Genomic DNA, 17,970 nt, shown 5'->3' on the forward strand with positions numbered 1-17,970 from the left:
TTGGACATGATTGTTGGTGCCAGATGGGCTGGTTTGAGTATTTCTGTAACTGCTGATCTCCTGGGATTTTCACACAAAACAGTCTCTAGAATTTACTCTGAATGGTGCCAAAAGCAAGAAACATCCAGTGAAGGGCAGTTCTGTGGATAGAAATGCCTTGTTGATGAGAGAGGTCAACAGAGAATGGTCAGACTGGTTTGAACTGACAAAGTCTACAGTAACTCAGATAACTGCTCTGTACTATTGTGGTGAGAAGAATATATATGTATAGTATATAGTATATACTGACTGTATGTATATATATATATATATATATATATATATACTACCTCTACTTCTGTGCCTGTCACAGTATAGAAAGGCTAAGACATTTTTAACATTCTATAAATCGATTTTAATAACTATCGTCCGATTACCGGTCGAATCGGATATCGGCCTTTTCCTCCACCTTTAGCTGTATCAGCATAATCCAGTCGGTTGACCTCTATTAATGTCTCATATCAACAATGTCTCATATCAGCACTGGTGCCCCCCAGGGATGTGTGCTCTCCCCACTACTCTTCTCCCTTTACACCAATGACTGCACCACCAAGGACCCCTCTGTCAAGCTCCTGAAGTTTGCAGACGACACCACTGTCATCGGCCTCATCCGAGATGATGATGAGTCTGCATATAGAAAGGAGGTTGAACGGCTGGCTGTCTGGTGCAGTCAAAACAACCTGTAGCTGAACACGCTCAAAACAGTGGAGATGATTGTGAACTTTAGGAGGAACACCCCAACATTGTCCCCCCTCACCATTCTAAACAGCACTGTGGCAGCAGTGGAGTCATTCAGGTTCCTGGGCACTACCATCTCACAGGACCTGAAGTGGGAGATACACATCGACTCCATTGTGAAAAAGGCCCAGCAGAGGTTGTACTTCCTTTGCCAGCTGAGGAAGTTCAACCTGCCACAGCGCTGCTGAAACAGTTCTACTCAGCAGTCATTGAGTCAGTCCTCTGCACTGCAATAACTGTCTGGTTTGGTGCAGCTACGAAATCAGACATCAGAAGACTACAAAGGACAGTTCGGTCTGCTGAGAGGATTATTGGTTGCCCCCTGCCCCCCCTTCAAGAACTATACACTTCCAGAGTGAGGAAAAAGGCTGGTAAAATCACTCTGGACACCACTCACCCTGCCCACTACCTTTTTGAACTGTTGCCTTCTGGCCGGTGCTTCAGAGCTCTGAACACCAGAACTGTCAGACACAGGAACAGTTTTTTCCCTCAGGCCATCCATCTAATGAACAATTGAGCAATAATGATGTGTAATACATAGTTTAATTTTAATTTAAATTTATATTATCCAACTTATCCACTTCTGCCATTACTTACATTGCTCTGTACATAATATACTGATTTTTGTTCTTTATATACAGATTGTATTAGATTTGCACTACGTGTGTGTATGTGGGTATGTATGAAGGTGAGTGTATGTACGTATATGTATAATTATTTATTTTGTGTTCTTTTTTGTTTTTAATTACCTATGTCTTGCTGCTGTTTTTGGTATTGTTTGTATTGTTGTTGACTGGAAGCTCCTGTCACCAAGACAAATTTCTTGTATGTGTAAGCATACTTGGCAATAAAGCTGATTCTGATTCTGATATCTTCCTCTTTTCTCCTCTCCACTCCTCTTTCTTCACATTTTCTCTGATATGATGTCTTGTATACCTCCTTTTTCTTGTGATTTTTATCACAGATGTGCTGTACTGTGAGTCATCCTTGAACTGTGATTCATTCTTTCATAAAAACTTTTCTACCTCCTGATTTTCTCTCTATTTATTAAGACACATTGTTAAGTGGTATTGAGAGACAGAGGCCAGGGACAATTTCTTCAGGAATAGGACCTCATAGTCATCTCTCCTCCTTCCCCGCCCTTCCACGTCCTTCAGGTACACTAAGACAATCACATTGTTTTTTGTATGCACATTCGCTTGCATTTTGTTTCCCTACAATAAAGTAAGAATCTGAAAAATATATAAAAAATGTTGTAATCTTGAAAAAATCATGGCCTGTTAAGTTGTCTTTCTCCTCCATTGTGCCGTAATAGTTCTGTTTTGTCTAATTTCCCTTTATCCTTTCTCCCACAGCAAGTAGCACTTTTAAAAACAGCTTTACTCTTGGTAAGTTGCATATTCGTATGTGTGATTATGAGTGATATGCATTGCTGATTCTTCAGGTATACTTCAGACCATCTGGGTGCAGTGCTGAGTAAGCAAGCTATGACAGGCAAATGAAAGACAAAGTGGAATTATGTGTTCACTAGTGTGCAGATATAATGTATGTATGTCATAGAGGAAGAAAGCAAAAGAGATAATGAAAAGCTTGATTTACTGTGTGGGATAAATCCCATTGGACTCTTTGCAGAATTGAATCCCCCATGGAATAATGCAGTTAACAATAATCCATATGGAAAGTTTGTGACTTAGATCAAGATCATATGACCAAGCTAGTCTTGGTCATAGGTGAAAACAGATGATGCGTATATCAGCAAATTGTGGCCACAGTATTATATAGCCTAAAGTGAAACAAAAAATTCTACATTAAACTAACTCAAATGAGGTTGAAAAAGTAATAATAAAATAGATAGTTCAGACGATTGCCAGTGCCATCTCACTTCTGTGCTCACTTGTAACCTGTTGATGAGGAAGAATGTGTAGGAGAATGAACCTGTAGATTCAGCATGATCACACAGGAGGATGGCATGTTGTTTCTGATACTTCCGTGCCCTTGGATCGGCCACATTATGCTGACACACTGACAATCACTGACCATCTCCTATCAGACATGTTTGCATCGGCTCCAGCGTATTTACCTTCACCTGTGGCGTTACTGGAAGCACGTTTCATCAGGAGCTTGGAAGACCTGTTTTTCCTCTAATATTGCATTTTTATTCCACTGATGGTTAGGCTTAGATTTGGAGTTTCAATTTGGGGGGGGTGGGGTCAGTTTATAAAATATGCATTCCTCTTTAACGTATTAAATGGATAGTTCACCCAAATATTCTCTCATTATTTACTCACCCTCATGACATCCCAGATGTGTATGACTTTCTTTCTTCAGCAGAACACATTTGAAGAAAAACTGAAAAATATCTCAGCTCAGTAGGTCCTTAAAAGGCAAGTGGATGGTGATCAGAACTTTGACGCTCCAAAATCGCAGACAGTCAGCATAAACGCCATCCATAGGACTCCAGCTGTTAAATTAATGTTTTCTAAAGTGATACGATCTCTTTTGCTGCAAAAAATATCAATATTTAAGTTATTTTTAACTATAAATCATTGCCTCCGTTCAGCAGCAGTATGCGCATGTGACATAATCGCGTTGGCACGTGAGAACTGAGGCAGGTGCATTACAGCCAGAAGAGCTGTGCTGTTTCAAGTGAGGAGGAGGAATGCAGTACAGAAGCTTCAGAAGTTTAGGTTTAGATCTGTATTTATCTGTTTGTTTACTCACAATGGTGCATTTGTGTGCTTTTCATGGATGTCTCAGCTGAGTGGAGAACGTGAGATTATGTCCGTACCATGCCTGCTGAATACGCCACACGAGAGACAGCGTGAACTCAGCACTCTCGTGATGTGAACGTGCATACTGCTGCTGACATGAAGCGATGGTTTATAGTTAAAAGGTACTTCAATATTGATCTTTTTCACACCAAAGGCTATCATGTCACTTAAGAAGACATTAATATAAACACTGGAGTCGTATGTATGATGTTTATGTTGACTATCTGTTGTTTTGGAAGCTTCAAAGGTCTGATCACATCCACTTGCATTTTAAGGACCTACTGAGCTGAGATATGTTTCTATTTTTCCTCAAATGTGTTCTGCTGAATAAAGAAAGTCATATAGACACCTGTGATGGCATGAGGGTGAGTAAATCACAAGATCATTTTTATTTTTGGGTGAACTAACCATTTAATGCCGGTACAGCTGAAAACAACTAGCTTTACAACTCGCTTTTGGGGTCATTGCACCCGGAAAATGCAGCTCACTTGTGCCCATACGCCCATACTGTAAACACTTACTGCTTTAGCCACTGGGGGCCTCAACACCTTTGCAAGTGCATAGCAGTCACAACCATCCAGAACACAATAGCTTTATGGTAGCTAGTTTAGCATGGGCAAGAAACTCACATTTTCTTCAGAAATTTTTTAAATGTAATGTATAATGGCCTGTTTGCATGACACATATCTTTGAATTTGAACTGTATGTGTTAAAGACTTTAATACATTAATGAAAAATATTTAGTGGCGGCATTTGTTAAATCTTTACCAACTTAATGTTCTTGGTTCAAGAAGTTGAGCTCAATTAACAGTATTTGTGACATAATATTGATTCCCACAAAAAAAATATTTTGACTCGACAGGTGCAAAAAAAAAAAAAATAGTAATAATAATAAGATTTTGGGCCCAGTCCATAATGCTAAAATACACATTATTTCAAAAGTATAGCCACAAGATGTAAACAATATATATGTTAACATGATTTTAGTGTGATAGAATTTAAGTAATCAACATTAAGCCACAAATGCTGTTGATTGAGCTTGAATTGTATTGGACACTGAATATTCCTTTAAATTACCTTTATATCTAATATGCATTTAAGGCATAATCACTGACAGCATCCAGACACACCTCTCTGATTGATTTAGGTCGCACTCTGTCAACGGGGGGTGGAGCTCCATTTAGACCCTTCCCTAAATCGCTGAGTTTGGATTTTGGTGGTCTAAGCCATGGCCACAACACTCTAAGTTCTGCTGCTCCGCCCTCTGTCACTCAGGATAAGTATGCAGCCTTGTCACAGCTTGACAAAGTGCTCTTGGACAACACACCTGTCACAGGTAAGACAGAAGGATATGAGTACACGTGTGCCTTTGTCTCATAAAATTATAAAGCCAATCAATAAAGAGCATGGGACAATATACTGAAACTCATTAAAGGTGCACTCAGTAATATTTTGTTTGTCATCTTGGACTTACAGTGACACCTAGTGGTGTGGATGCAGCATGATTCAACGTCAGTAGTTTTCAGTTACAGATGCCATTGTAGAAATTCACTATTCACAATCAACATTGATTCATTTAATCCAAGAGTGATTACTGAGATGAAGCGAGTCGTATTCAGCTGGTCATGTGACTCTAAAATGTCAGCCCCCATTAATGCGCCCCTGCCCCATGTAGAATAAAACAGCTTTTATAAGGTTACTGATATGACTATAGTCCTCATCTCATGTGAGTGCTCAGGATTTTATACATGTGTTTCAAAATTACAATTAATTTCTATAGGAGTAAAACTTTTTTTAATGGGGGAAAAATGACTGAGTGCACCTTTAAATGTTGTGTTGCGTTTTGCTCTGCTGAGCCAATGTTTTCTTATAAAATTTTTGTAGCCATTTCAATGACTCCCTCAGATGGACCCCCTCAGTATAGCACCCTCTTTGGTAACCGATTGTCCTCAAGTTCCACCCCTGCAAGGTAAAGGTTTTAGCTTAAACAGGATTTGCTATCCCACATAAGTCTTAACTAAATAGCAAAGTAGTTATCCTCTAACATGCATTAGTGTTAAGATGTTTGCTGATGGCTTTTTGATGTGCATTTCTGTGAAGTAGTGGGATGTCTTTTTTCTTCTATGCATATTTTTTGTTTCCTTCAATCTCTCGTGCTGTCTTTTTCTCACTCTCCTTCAGCTCCCCAGGTGTTCCAGAGACCACATCTGGATCGCAAACTTTTGCAAGTGAGCAATTCCAAGATACTGCAGTTGATCTGGTTAACCAAACCACAACTGCTACATCTGAGAAGGCATGGCAGTAGACATTATAATGTTCTGTTAAGATTCCTAAAGCAGCTATTTAGAAGTAAATAATAATACAAATTGATTTAAATATTTACATTTATATCTGGAGGTATTGTGTTCCCCAGTGGGATTTTTGTTTTCAGAACAGAACCACAACATTGGTTGTGACATGCAAGATCTTACAGCATGACCTCAGAAGGTCTCCTTAAGAAAATCTTTAAGTTGGAAACATCTATAAATTCGATCCTTAGATCCAAAGTGCAATTTGTGCTAATGAGTGGCCTTCTGCACTGTGACACATAACCACACATCTCTTTTTCTCTCCCTGATTCAGATTTCCCAAACCCCTTCAATTCTACAGCCAGCTGTGCTCAGCCTGTTCTGTCTCCCAGTAACCCCTTCAAAAGCACAGCCACAGGTGAACGAATGTCTCTGTCCAGTTTAGTTTTGGCTTTCGGAAAACAGGAAGACTTTGCAGTTCAATACAGTAAAAAGAAAGCAATTTTTGGTCGTCTTGTGAATTCAACATTTTATTTAATTTTATTTTGGAAAGAAAACTGAGCCAGGATCCGTTTTGATTTGAATATAGAAATGAACATTATTTTACACACAAATAAACAAAACCAAAAAATGTCACTCATGTGGCAACATCTAAATTAACTGGTTTTATTCAATTCACAAATTTAGGTACAACAAAACTAACAAAACTTAAGGGTTAGATCGGGTAAAAATAGCTCCTTAAAGGGATAGTTCACCAAAACTTTTGAATTCTCTCATCATTTACTCACCCTCATGCCATCCCAGATGTGAATGACTTTCTTTCTTCGGCTGAACACAAATGAAGATTTTTAGAAGAATATCTCAGCTCTGTAAAAAATGAAATTGAATGGTGACCAAAGCGTTGAAGTTCCAAAAAGCACATACAGGCAGCATCAAAGTAATCCATACAACTCCAGAGGTTAAATCCATGTCTACAAAAGCTGTATGATAGGTGTGGGTGAAACAAATGAATATTAAAATCCTTTTTTACTTTAGAATCTCCCTGCTCAGTAGCTGGCAATATGCACGAATAATGCCAATTGCCAAAACAAAATAGAAGAAGAATGTGAAAGTAAAAGTGTAGATTTATAGTAAAAAAGGATTTAAATATTTAACTTTTTCTCATCCACTCCCACCATATCCCTTCTGAAGACATGGATTTAATCACTGGAGTTGTATGGATTACTTTTATGTTTCCTTTATGTGCTTTTTGGAAACTTAAAGTTCTGGTCATCATTAACTTGCGTTGTATGGACCAACAGAGCTGAAATATTCTTCTGAAAGGTCCATGCAGAACTAATCTAATTCTGGGACAGAAGCCCATAGTTATGAATTGTTTACATTTTAACAATGCTATAAATCTGACAGTGAGTACTTGGCTAAAAAGGAATTCAATCCATAAAGCAATGACTCTGATTGTTGGGTCAGTTTGTCTCCCCAAGTGGAACTATTGCGAGACCTTGCCCTTAGTAAATCAAACAAAATGTTTACTCCCACAAATGCTGTAAACCTAGTGGAAGATCACAAATCCAACACAAACAGTGATGTCACTGGGAAAAATTCCAATGCAAACAAAGTGATTTTGTAAGATTTTTTGGTGGCTGAAGTCAAAGTGTACATTTACTTGTACTTTTGATACTTAATGACATTTAAAATCAGTTACTTTAATACTTTTACTTAAGTCGCATTAGCTACTTTACTTTTTTGGGGGTCAATTTCCAGAAAATGATCTTTACGTTTACTTAATATGACGATTGGGTCATATGCTCACTGATTCTCTTGTGTCTAAATGGAAGCAAACACCCACATTCCTACTAAAGCCTTCTCAGAATACTGAAAATGTTTATTAGAGGACCAATTCCATGTTAATTGCCATTGATTTGAAATCAAACATTCAACAAGCACATTTGGGTAAAGTCTTTGGGTGTCCACATACTTTTGGCCTAGTAGTGCATAAAAAACATTCAACAGCAATACTATTCTTTATATTTACCAAGACAATAATGAATGCATGTCAGTACATTGGCATTAGGGAAATATTGATTGATGCTGCATTGGCTCCCCAAGGTATCAGTGTAAATTCAAGATGACTTAAAGGAATTGTTTACACCAGAATTACATTTACTCACCCTCCTGGCATCCCAGATGTGTATGACTTTCTTTCTTCTGCAGAATACAAATGAAGATTTTTAGAACAATATCTCAAATCTGTAGGTCCATACAATGCAAGTGAAGTGATGACTAGAATTTTGACGAGAAGGTGTTAAAAAACTCATAAAGGCAGCATTAAAGCAATTCATATGACTCCAGTGGTTAAATCAATGTCTACAGAAGCGATATAAAAGGTGTGGTTGAGAAACAGATAAATATTTAAGTCATTTTTACTCTAAATCTGCACTTTCGACCAACCCTCTAATGCACGTTCACGAGACGTTTTCTTCTTTTGTATTTTTCTGATTTCACATTCTTCATGCATATCGCCACCTACTGGGCAATGAACAGAAATAGAAGAACTCGGTCCACTCTTGAACTTCTATAGGAGGGCTTTTAGAAAGTGGAGATTTATAGTAAAAAAGGACTTACATTTTTATCTGTTTCCGCTTCTAAATTATAATAATAATTCCTTACATTTATATAGTGCTTTTCTAGGCACTCAAAGCACTTTACATAGTATAGGGTGAATCTCCTTACCCACCACTAGAGTGCTGCATCCACCTGGATGATGCAACGGCAGCCATAGTGTACCAGTACACTCACCACACACCAGCTATTGGTGGAGTGGAGAGTGATGTAGCCAATTCAGGGATGGGGATTATTAGGAGGCCATGATTGAGAAGGGAAAATGGGGTGAGCTGGGTAAGCACCCCCTGCTGGCCTCCCTAGCACCTCTTCCAGCAGCAACTTTATTTTTCCCCAGGAGGTCTCCCATCAAGGTACTGATCAATCAGGCACAACCCTGCTTAGCTTTAGTGGGCAACAAGGCAAGAGCTGCAGGGTCATATGGCTGTTAAAAACATGGATTTAACCACTGGAGTCATATGGATTACTTTTATGCTGACTTAAAGTTCTTTTTTAAACGATTCTTTTAAACTAAACAATTACTAAGCTCACCTTTAAGTAAGACAAGCACAAACAGCATGTCTTTGTAATTTTTTTATAAAAACAGACTTTCTGATTTGCCTTTCTGATTGACAGATGATGCCCCCTCCTCAGCAGTCTGTCCTCAGTCTGTCTCTTTTCCTGCACCAACCACCCAAAGTGCTTTTTCACACCAACAGTCTAACCAGGAAGCGAATGGTGAGTATAGCAATCTTAAAGCTTTAAATCAGCTTAATGGTAGCAAAACTCTTGTTCTTAAAATAGTTTGCTAATCAATTTATAGAAACTGTTGGGAATTAGCTCTAAAGAAGTGTAGACCATAGAATGAAAACTCAAGGTTGATTCTTTTTGCTTGTTTGTTTGTAGGTTTCAACTCATATCCTGCCCCTGAGTCCATCCCGAAAGTCCCACGACCAATGTCTGTCAACCCTTTTACTGTAAGCATGATGCTCTTTTCATGCCAAGTAAAAAGGCATCATAGTAAATAGGCTTGTGACTATATACAGTGAGGGAAAAAAGTATTTGATCCCCTGCTGATTTTGTAAGTTTGCCCACTGACAAAGAAATTATCAATCTATAATTTTAATGACAGGTTAATTTGAATGATGTGAGACAGAATAACAACAAAAGAATCCAGAAAAAGGCATGTAAAAATTGTTATAAATTGAATTGCATTTTAATGAGTGAAATAAGTATTCGTCCCCCTCTCAGAGATTTCTTGCTCCCAGGTGTCTTTTATACAGGTAACGAGCCGAGATTAGGAGCACACTCTTAAAGGGAATGCTCCTAATCTCAGTTTGTTACCTGTATAAAAGACACCTGATCACATAAGCAATCAATCAGATTCCAAAATCTCCACCATGGCCAAGACCAAAGAGCTGTCCAAGGTTGTTAGGGACAAGATTGTAGATCTACACAAGGCTGGAATGGGCTACAAGACCATTGCCAGCAGCTTGGTGAGAAGGTGACAACAGTTGGTGCGATAATTTGCAAATGGAAGAAACACAAAAGAACTGCCAATCTCCCTCGGTCTGGGGCTCCATGCAAGATCTCACCACGTGGAGTTGCAATGATTGTGAGAACAGTGAGGAATCAGCCCAGAACTACACGGGAGGATCTTGTCAATGATCTCAAGGCAGCTGAGACCATAGTCACCAAGAAAACAATTGGTAACACACTACGCCGGGAAGGACTGAAATCCTGCAGCGCCCGCAAGGTTCACCTGCTCAAGAAAGAACATGTACATGTCCGTCTGAAGTTTGCCAATGAACATCTGGATGAATCAGAGGAGGTGGAAACATGCTTTGGGGGTGTTTTTCTGCTAAGGGGACAGGACAACTTCACAGCATCAAAGGATGGGGCCATGTACCGTCAAATCTTGGGTGAGAACCTCCTTCCCTCAGCCAGGGCATTGAAAATGGGTCGTGGATGTGTATTCCAGCATGACAATGACCCAAAACACACGGCCAAGGCAACAAAGGAGTGGCTCAAGAAGCACTTTAAGGTCCTGGAGTGGTCTAGCCAGTCTCCAGACCTTAATCCCATTGAATATCTGTGGAGGGAGCTGAAGGTTCAAGTTGCCAAACATCAGCCTCGAAACCTTAATGACTTGAAGATCTGCAAAGAGGAGTGGGACAAAATCCCTCCTGAGATGTGTGCAAACCTGGTGGCCAACTACAAGAAACTTCTGACCTCTGTGATTGCCAAACAAGGGTTTTGCCACCAAGTACTAAGTCATGTTTTGCAGAGGGGTTGAATACTTATTTCCCTCATTAAAATGCAATTCAATTTATAAAATTTTTGATATGCATTTTTCTGGATGTTTGTGTTGTTATTCTGTCTCTCACCATTCAAATTCACCTGTCATTAAAATTATAGACTGATCATTTGTTTGTCAGTGGGCAAATGTACAAAATCAGCAGGGGATCAAATACTTTTTTCCCTCACTGTAACATAGTAAATAACTTGCAGGACGAAGTTAGTTTTCTACTTGATATCATAATTAAAGGAATAGATCACCCATTCTTCATTTTAGAATAAACAGATGTTATGAGGATCATATTTCACTTAAATCATAAGAAAGAAAGACATTTTCAGCTTTAGTAAGAATCTTAAAGGGATAATTCACTCAAAAATTCAAATTCTGTCATCATTTACTCACCCACATGCCATCCCAGATGTGTATGACTTTCTTCTGCAAAACACAAACAAAGATTTTTAGAAGAATATTTCAGCTCTGTAGGTCCTCACAATAAAAGTGAATAGTGGCCAGAACTTTGAAGCCCCAAAAAGCACAAAGGAAACATAAAAGTAATCCATACGACTCCAGTGATTAAATCCATGTCTTCAGAAGTGATATGATAAGTGTGGGTGAGAAACAGATCGATATATAAGGCCTTTTTTACTATAAATCTTCACCTTTGAGCCCTGACCAGTATGTGGTGATATGCACTAAGAATGTGAATTCCCAAAAAACAAAATGAGAAGAATGTGGAACTGAAAACGAAAGTGGAGATTTATATAAAACATTCTTAAATATTGATCCGTTTCTCACCCACACCTATCATATTTCTTCTGAAGACATGGATTAATCCACTGGACTCTTTAATTTTATGCTGCTTTTATGTGATTTCTAGAGCTTCAAAGTTCTGGTCACCATTCACTTGTATTGTATGGACCTACAGAGCTGAAATATTCTCCTGAAAATCTTAATTTTTGTTCTGCAGATGAAAGTCATACACATCTGGGATGGGATGTGGGCAAGTAAATGATGACAGAATTTTCATTATTGGGTGAACTATCCCTTTAAATGAAGGATTATCAGGGCATACTGTATGTTCCCTGTACCTTGTTTTTTTTTTTAAAGCAAACAACCAGTGTGTTATGAACGAGCAGTGGAGGCAGACGAGGAGATGCAGATCCAGTTGCAGTTCAACTTTATTACATAAACAAACAGGCAAAACACAAAGGAAAACCCTCAGTGGGGAAATAAACATTACATAGAAAACACGGGCAGGGAACACACACCAGGCTAACAACATTCAACAGACGACAAGGTGTGAACAAAAAGTAGGGCTAAATACACAGGGAGTGATAATACAAATGATAAACAGGTGTGAACAATGATACAAAATGGCAGCGAAGATGGCAGGAGGATTCTGGGAAGTGTAGTTCTTAAAGACAAGTGAACACGAAGGCTAACACAGAGACTAAGGAGCTACACAAGGGACAAAAGTGAAAACTAAGGAAAGCAAAGGTGACAAAAATGGCAGACAGAGGGCAACAGTGAAACAAGACAAGGAATTCCTAACATAGCCCCCCCTCAAGGATCGGATTCCAGACGATCAACATAAAACAAAACAAAAAATGTCCATTGACTGGGGGGGAGCTTGTGGTGGGCAGACAGACCAAGGGGGGCAACGACGGGCAGACAGGCAGTCCAGGGGGCAACGAAGGGTAGACAGGAAGTCCAAGGGGGCACAAAGGGCAGGCAGGAAGTCCAAGGGGGCACAGAAGGCAGGCAGGAAGTCCAAGGGGGCACAAAGGGCAGGCAGGAAGTCCAAGGGGGCACAGATGGCAGGCAGGAAGTTCAAGGGGGCACAGATGGCAGGCAGGAAGTTCAAGGGGGCACAAAGGGCAAGGACAGGTTCAGGTGGTCTGGGAGCTGGCCACCGGGCAAGGACAGGTTTGGGGATCCTGGGAGGAGGCCACTGGACAGGGACTGGGTCAGGAGGCCTGGGAGGAGGCCACAGGACAGGGAACAGGGTCAGGAGGCCTGGGAGGAGGCCACAGGACAGGGACTGGGTCAGGAGGCCTGGGAGGAGGCCACAGGACAGGGACTGGGTCAGGAGGCCTGGGAGGAGGCCACAGGACAGGGACTGGGTCAGGAGGCCTGGGAGGAGGCCACAGGACAGGGACTGGGTCAGGAGGCCTGGGAGGAGGCCACAGGACAGGGACCGGGTCAGGAGGCCTGGGGGAAGGCCACAGGACAGGAACAGGGTCAGGAGGCCTGGGAGGAGGCCACAGGACGGGAACAGGGTCAGAAGGCCTGGGAGGAGGCCACCGGTCAGGGACAGGGTCAGGACCCCTGGGAGGAGGCCCTAGAGGCGGTGACCTGGAAGGCTCTGGCGGCGGAGCCGTAGGAGGCTCTGGAGGTGGAGGCTCGGGAGGCGGAGCCGCAGGAGGCTCGGGAGGCGGAGCCGCAGGAGGCTCGGGAGGCGGAGCCGCAGGAGGCTCGGGAGGCTTGAGAGGCGGAGCCCTGGGAGGCTCGAGAGGCGGAGCCCTGGGAGGCTCGAGAGACTTGAGGGGTGGAGCCCTGGGAGGCTCGAGAGGCTTGAGAGGCGGAGCACTGGGAGGTTCGAGAGGAGCCCTGGGAGGCTCGGGAGACTTGAGAGGCGGAGCCCTGGGAGGCTCAAGAGGAGCCCTGGAAGACTCGAGAGGCGGAGCCCTGGGAGGCTTGAGAGGCGGAGCCCTGGGAGGCTTGAGAGGCGGAGCCCTGGGAGGCTCGAGAGGCGGAGCCCTGGGAGGCTCGAGAGGCGGAGCTCTGGAAAGCTCGGGAGGCGGAGCTCTGGAAAGCTCGGGAGGCTCGGAAGGTGGAGCTCTGGGAAGCTCGGAAGGCGGAGCTCTGGGAAGCTCGGAAGGCTCGAGGGGCGCAGGCTCTAGGACGGGCATGACCATTGGCGCTGGCTTTTGGTCAGTCCTGGCTATTGGCGTTGGCCCGGGAACGGTCGAGGCTACAGGCGCTGGCTCAGGGACGGTCGAGGCGACAGGCGCTGGCTCACTGACCGTGGTATGCGCTGGCTTGGGTTCGCTGACCGTGGCAGGCGAGGGCTCTGGCTCGCTGACCGGGGCAGGCGAGGGCTCTGGCTCGCTGACCGGGGCAGGCGAGGGCTCTGGCTCGCAGACCGGGGCAGGCGAGGGCTCTGGCTCGCAGACCGGGGCAGGCGAGGGCTCTGGCTCGCAGACCGGGGCAGGCGAGGGCTCTGGCTCGCAGACCGGGGCAGGCGAGGGCTCTGGCTCGCTGGCCGTGGCAGGCGTGGGCTCTGGCTCGCTGGCCGTGGCAGGCGGAGACTGGGGAGCAGAAGCCTTTCCTTTTCTCCTCCTCCGCCGGGCAGACGAAGTGGACCGTGCAGGCTCACTGACCAAGGCAGGCGTGAAGGTACGAACCACGGGCGAGTGGAGGGTTATTACTGTGGGAGGAGTAGCAGAGTTCTCCTCGATGGCGCCCACATTTAACGGCGAACCGCAGGCCAGCAGAGTCTCCTCCACGAACGCGTGGAGCGTCCAGCCACGCGTTGCCTGTGGCAACCGCTCCTTAAGTACGGGGTGCAGATTGCGCCTGAAGAAGACCACCAGAGAGGAGTCCGGGAAATCCGAGATACCCGCCAGCTTAAGGAAGTCGCGGATGTAGTCCTCTATAGGGCGGTCCTCTTGCTTCAAGCAGAGCAAGTGGAAGTTTGCTCGTTGAACTGCTGGATCCATAGTGTGGTCGTTCGTTCTGTTATGAACGAGCAGCGGAGGCAGACGAGGAGATGCAGATCCAGTTGCAGTTCAACTTTATTACATAAACAAACAGGCAAAACACAAAGGAAAACCCTCAATGGGGAAATAAACATTACATAGAAAACACGGGCAGGGAACACACACACACCAGGCTAACAACATTCAACGGACGACAAGGTGTGAACAAAAAGCAGGGCTAAATACACAGGGAGTGATAATACAAATGATAAACAGGTGTGAACAATGACACAAAATGGCAGTGAAGATGGCAGGAGGATTCTGGGAAGTGTAGTTCTTAAACAAAGACAAGTGAACACGAAGGCTAACACAGAGACTAAGGAGCTACACAAGGGACAAAAGTGAAAACTAAGGAAAGCAAAGGTGACAAAAATGACAGACAGAGGGCAACAGTGAAACAAGACAAGGAATTCCTAACACAGTGTCTGTGTGATTGAGGGGTTTAAGAGTGTTTATGTGTCAACTTCACAGAGTTATTTTCTGACTTCTCTTAGGGGAATGTTTACTCTAGCAGAGGAGCATCACTGAATCCTTTCATCTGATCCTGAACCACCTTGACCATGGAGAAAAAAAGAGAGAGAGAGAGTAACAGAGAGAAAGCTTATTTTGCCATGGCTAAAGAAAATGACCTCCTCTGGTTGGTCCCTGCCTTGTGTGTGTGTGTGTGTGTGTGTGTGTGTGTGTGTGTGTGTGTGTGTGTGTGTGTGTGTGTGTGTGTGTGTGTGTTCATGTATGTTTAAATGTGTGGGTGTTTGTTAGCATACATTGTACATGATACTATTTGTACATGCTTTGTTATGTGTGTGTTTGTATGTGCCCTTTTGTACCGGATGCTAGATGCCGAATTTGTGTGTGTGTAAACGTGTCTGTGGGTTTTGCCAAATATCAGAAGAATTTTTTTTTGATAGCAGGAGAACCTCTGGTGAAAATGTGCTTATGAGAGCTTTTAAGCATAACACACACACACACACTGCTGCTTTGACCTTATGCTACTGCCATACAGTAGAACATCTTGTGCAAACATCCCCATAGCCTGAGTGTTTACTTACTTTAGTGAAGGTTCAAACTATGAGGTTGACACATTACAGTAAAACAGTAGCAATTTAAGCTTCACATCATCTCACTAATCCATTTTTCTCAGTGCTGATTTGGTTTAAATGATGCAGATGCATGTTAATAAGATGGCATAAATGGCACAGGCTGTCTATGTATGTATGTGGCGCTTGTTTCTATTTATTTTGACGTTTTTTAAAAAATGTTTACAGTGTATTTGTGTGTGCATTGTTGGACTGCATGCGCTTCACAAGCAGAGCAGAAAGCTGCTGTATGTAATGCATTGTTTCAGTGATAACTGAGGGAAAAAGCTTCTTTTTAAAGTGTGTGGACCAAAAATTGTCTAATATTGTCAAGTTTTCTGTACAACAAAGCAATTGTTTTATTTGCAAAAAAAAGGTTCTTATAGAATATCTTTGTATTGAGATGTATCCATATGCATAAAGCTATCCATAACTGTTGTGTCAATGTGTATCTGATTGTCTATGTGCTGCGAATCAAACTGAATTAGCTGCTTTTGCATTTTCATGCAATATCTTTTTACAACAGCATCATTTATATTTTTCTGTAAAGATCATAATCGCATTATGAATGTATTTGCACTCTATGAACATTAGGGCTTTGAACTCAAATTAAAATGAAAGGTATAAATTTCACCTCTCATGTGACCGAGTCTAATTTTTATGATTTTTAAATGTGTTCGGAGAGAGATGCATGACTGTGTGCTGTGATTGGTTGGTTGGTTGACATGACATGTCAAGCAGTGGCTGTGTCCTGCAGTGCAACACAAAACTGAAATTATTTTAAACATCTCCTAATTCTTTTCTTTTTCTTTCTCTTTAATACATTACTTGAGAGACTACATGTTTAAAATGTTTTTATTTTTTGTCATATCCCAGACCTATTTAATTGAATTAAAAGAGCTAAAAGTTTATTTTTGAAATGTGACCAGTTACAGCATCTAAAACAACCACTTTCCCTTTTTCATTCATATAAGGGACATTGACAGACAGGGATCCAAAAACGGTTCAAGTAAAGAAAACAAAAACTGAAAATGAACTAAATGTTTGCAGAACGTAACTGAAAACGGGAATAAAATTCCTTTGAATTGTTCTGCAGTGAAACATTATTTTGAAATGCTGGTAACGGGTTCATAACCATTTAATTTTGTTCCGATATATTTTTTTTTTTTTCATGAAACCAAAGACCAAATGGTTTATCAAAGAATTTTCAGAATTACATCCCTTCCTGTTGCCCGAAAAATTAGGCTTCTCTCTTTTTTGTGGAACATAAGCATGCGCTTAGAAGTAAACTTGCTAGTTTGAAACCCAATGTTAAAAAATTTAAACTCATTCTGCCATACGTGATGTTTGGTCTTAATGCGCAGTGTGCATGTAGGAGAGAGAGATTTAGACTATTGATCTAAAATATTTTGAGGGATATGTTAATATTATTAAGATGTTACTTTATATAGACTAATGTATACTATACTTGTTATGATTTTCTATAATGAAAATTCCCCTACATGGGAAAAAATTGTATTGCTTATTTTGGGTTAGGCAAGTCCTTTACTTTGATCTTTTTTTGCAGAACAGGTTGCTTGTTTCTCTCGTGAGATCAGGTAACACTGCAACTGGTATATCACCCACACTTTAGCGCAGAGTACTGTCATTATAAAAAACATTATTGACCGTTCTTTTATTTTGTTCTAAGTTGTTACCATTTGGAAAGACCAGCGGAACAATTGAACAGGAATGAATAAATGCAGTTTCTGTTCAGAACAAACCGAAATGAAAAACATTTCATTGTATGTCCCTGATGACAAATAAGGTTGAATATCTAAAAATGATAAATCTTTTAAAAGTTTGAACCACACATAAAGTGTGTATACATTTTTGAATATTTGTGTCCAATTTGGATTGTTTTTGAAAAACACCTATAGCATTTTCTCCAAAAAGTAAAGAGCTTTCCTTGCACCTTGAATACATGAGAGTGCAAACAACTTAATCGTCAGTTTAAATTATTCATTTATTTTTACAAATAGTTTACGAATCAGGAAGTCTTTTTAGAGTTACCCCATCTGACATTCATAAAAATGTCAAAATATCTTTGTTAACATAAACAACAAAATGACCACATGATATATTTTCTTCACTACTCATGCCAGCATTTGTTTGTTCCAAAAAGTCGGCTTTTAATGAGACTTTAAATTTGTTTTGGTTTTTCTGTTTCTGGATGGTAATAAAATATGATTTTTTAATTTTATTTTAAACTCTAGAATATCAAAATGACTTTGAACTATGTGAAAAACGTGTTCTTTATAAAAGAGGTGTACTCAAGCAGTTGTTTTGTGTAAATAGCATAAACAATTTTTTATGTAATTCTGAATAGATCTGGACCAAACAATGAAACAAATGAGCGAC

General features: G+C 41.3%; 1 protein-coding gene across 2 annotated transcripts in view; it reads left to right on the forward strand.

Annotated features, from left to right (window-relative positions):
* agfg2 (ArfGAP with FG repeats 2) overlaps positions 1-16,188 on the forward strand; it is a 30,565-nt gene extending 14,377 nt beyond the window's left edge. The window contains exons 6-14 of one of the 2 annotated variants that reach the window (XM_052126836.1): positions 1,830-1,934; positions 2,133-2,165; positions 4,696-4,884; positions 5,433-5,517; positions 5,730-5,776; positions 6,171-6,254; positions 9,071-9,172; positions 9,341-9,411; positions 14,989-16,188. In XM_052126836.1, coding sequence (XP_051982796.1) covers positions 1,830-1,934; positions 2,133-2,165; positions 4,696-4,884; positions 5,433-5,517; positions 5,730-5,776; positions 6,171-6,254; positions 9,071-9,172; positions 9,341-9,411; positions 14,989-15,036 — 764 coding nt within the window. In that variant the 3' untranslated portion in view covers positions 15,037-16,188. The remainder of the gene's footprint in view (positions 1-1,829; positions 1,935-2,132; positions 2,166-4,695; positions 4,885-5,432; positions 5,518-5,729; positions 5,777-6,170; positions 6,255-9,070; positions 9,173-9,340; positions 9,412-14,988) is intronic. The other variant, XM_052126845.1, reaches the window with a different exon arrangement.
* The last annotated feature ends 1,782 nt before the right edge of the window (positions 16,189-17,970 follow it).

Source organism: Xyrauchen texanus, chromosome 1 (assembly GCF_025860055.1).
Source record: "Xyrauchen texanus isolate HMW12.3.18 chromosome 1, RBS_HiC_50CHRs, whole genome shotgun sequence".
In the NCBI taxonomy this organism is placed as follows: Eukaryota; Metazoa; Chordata; class Actinopteri; order Cypriniformes; family Catostomidae; genus Xyrauchen; species Xyrauchen texanus.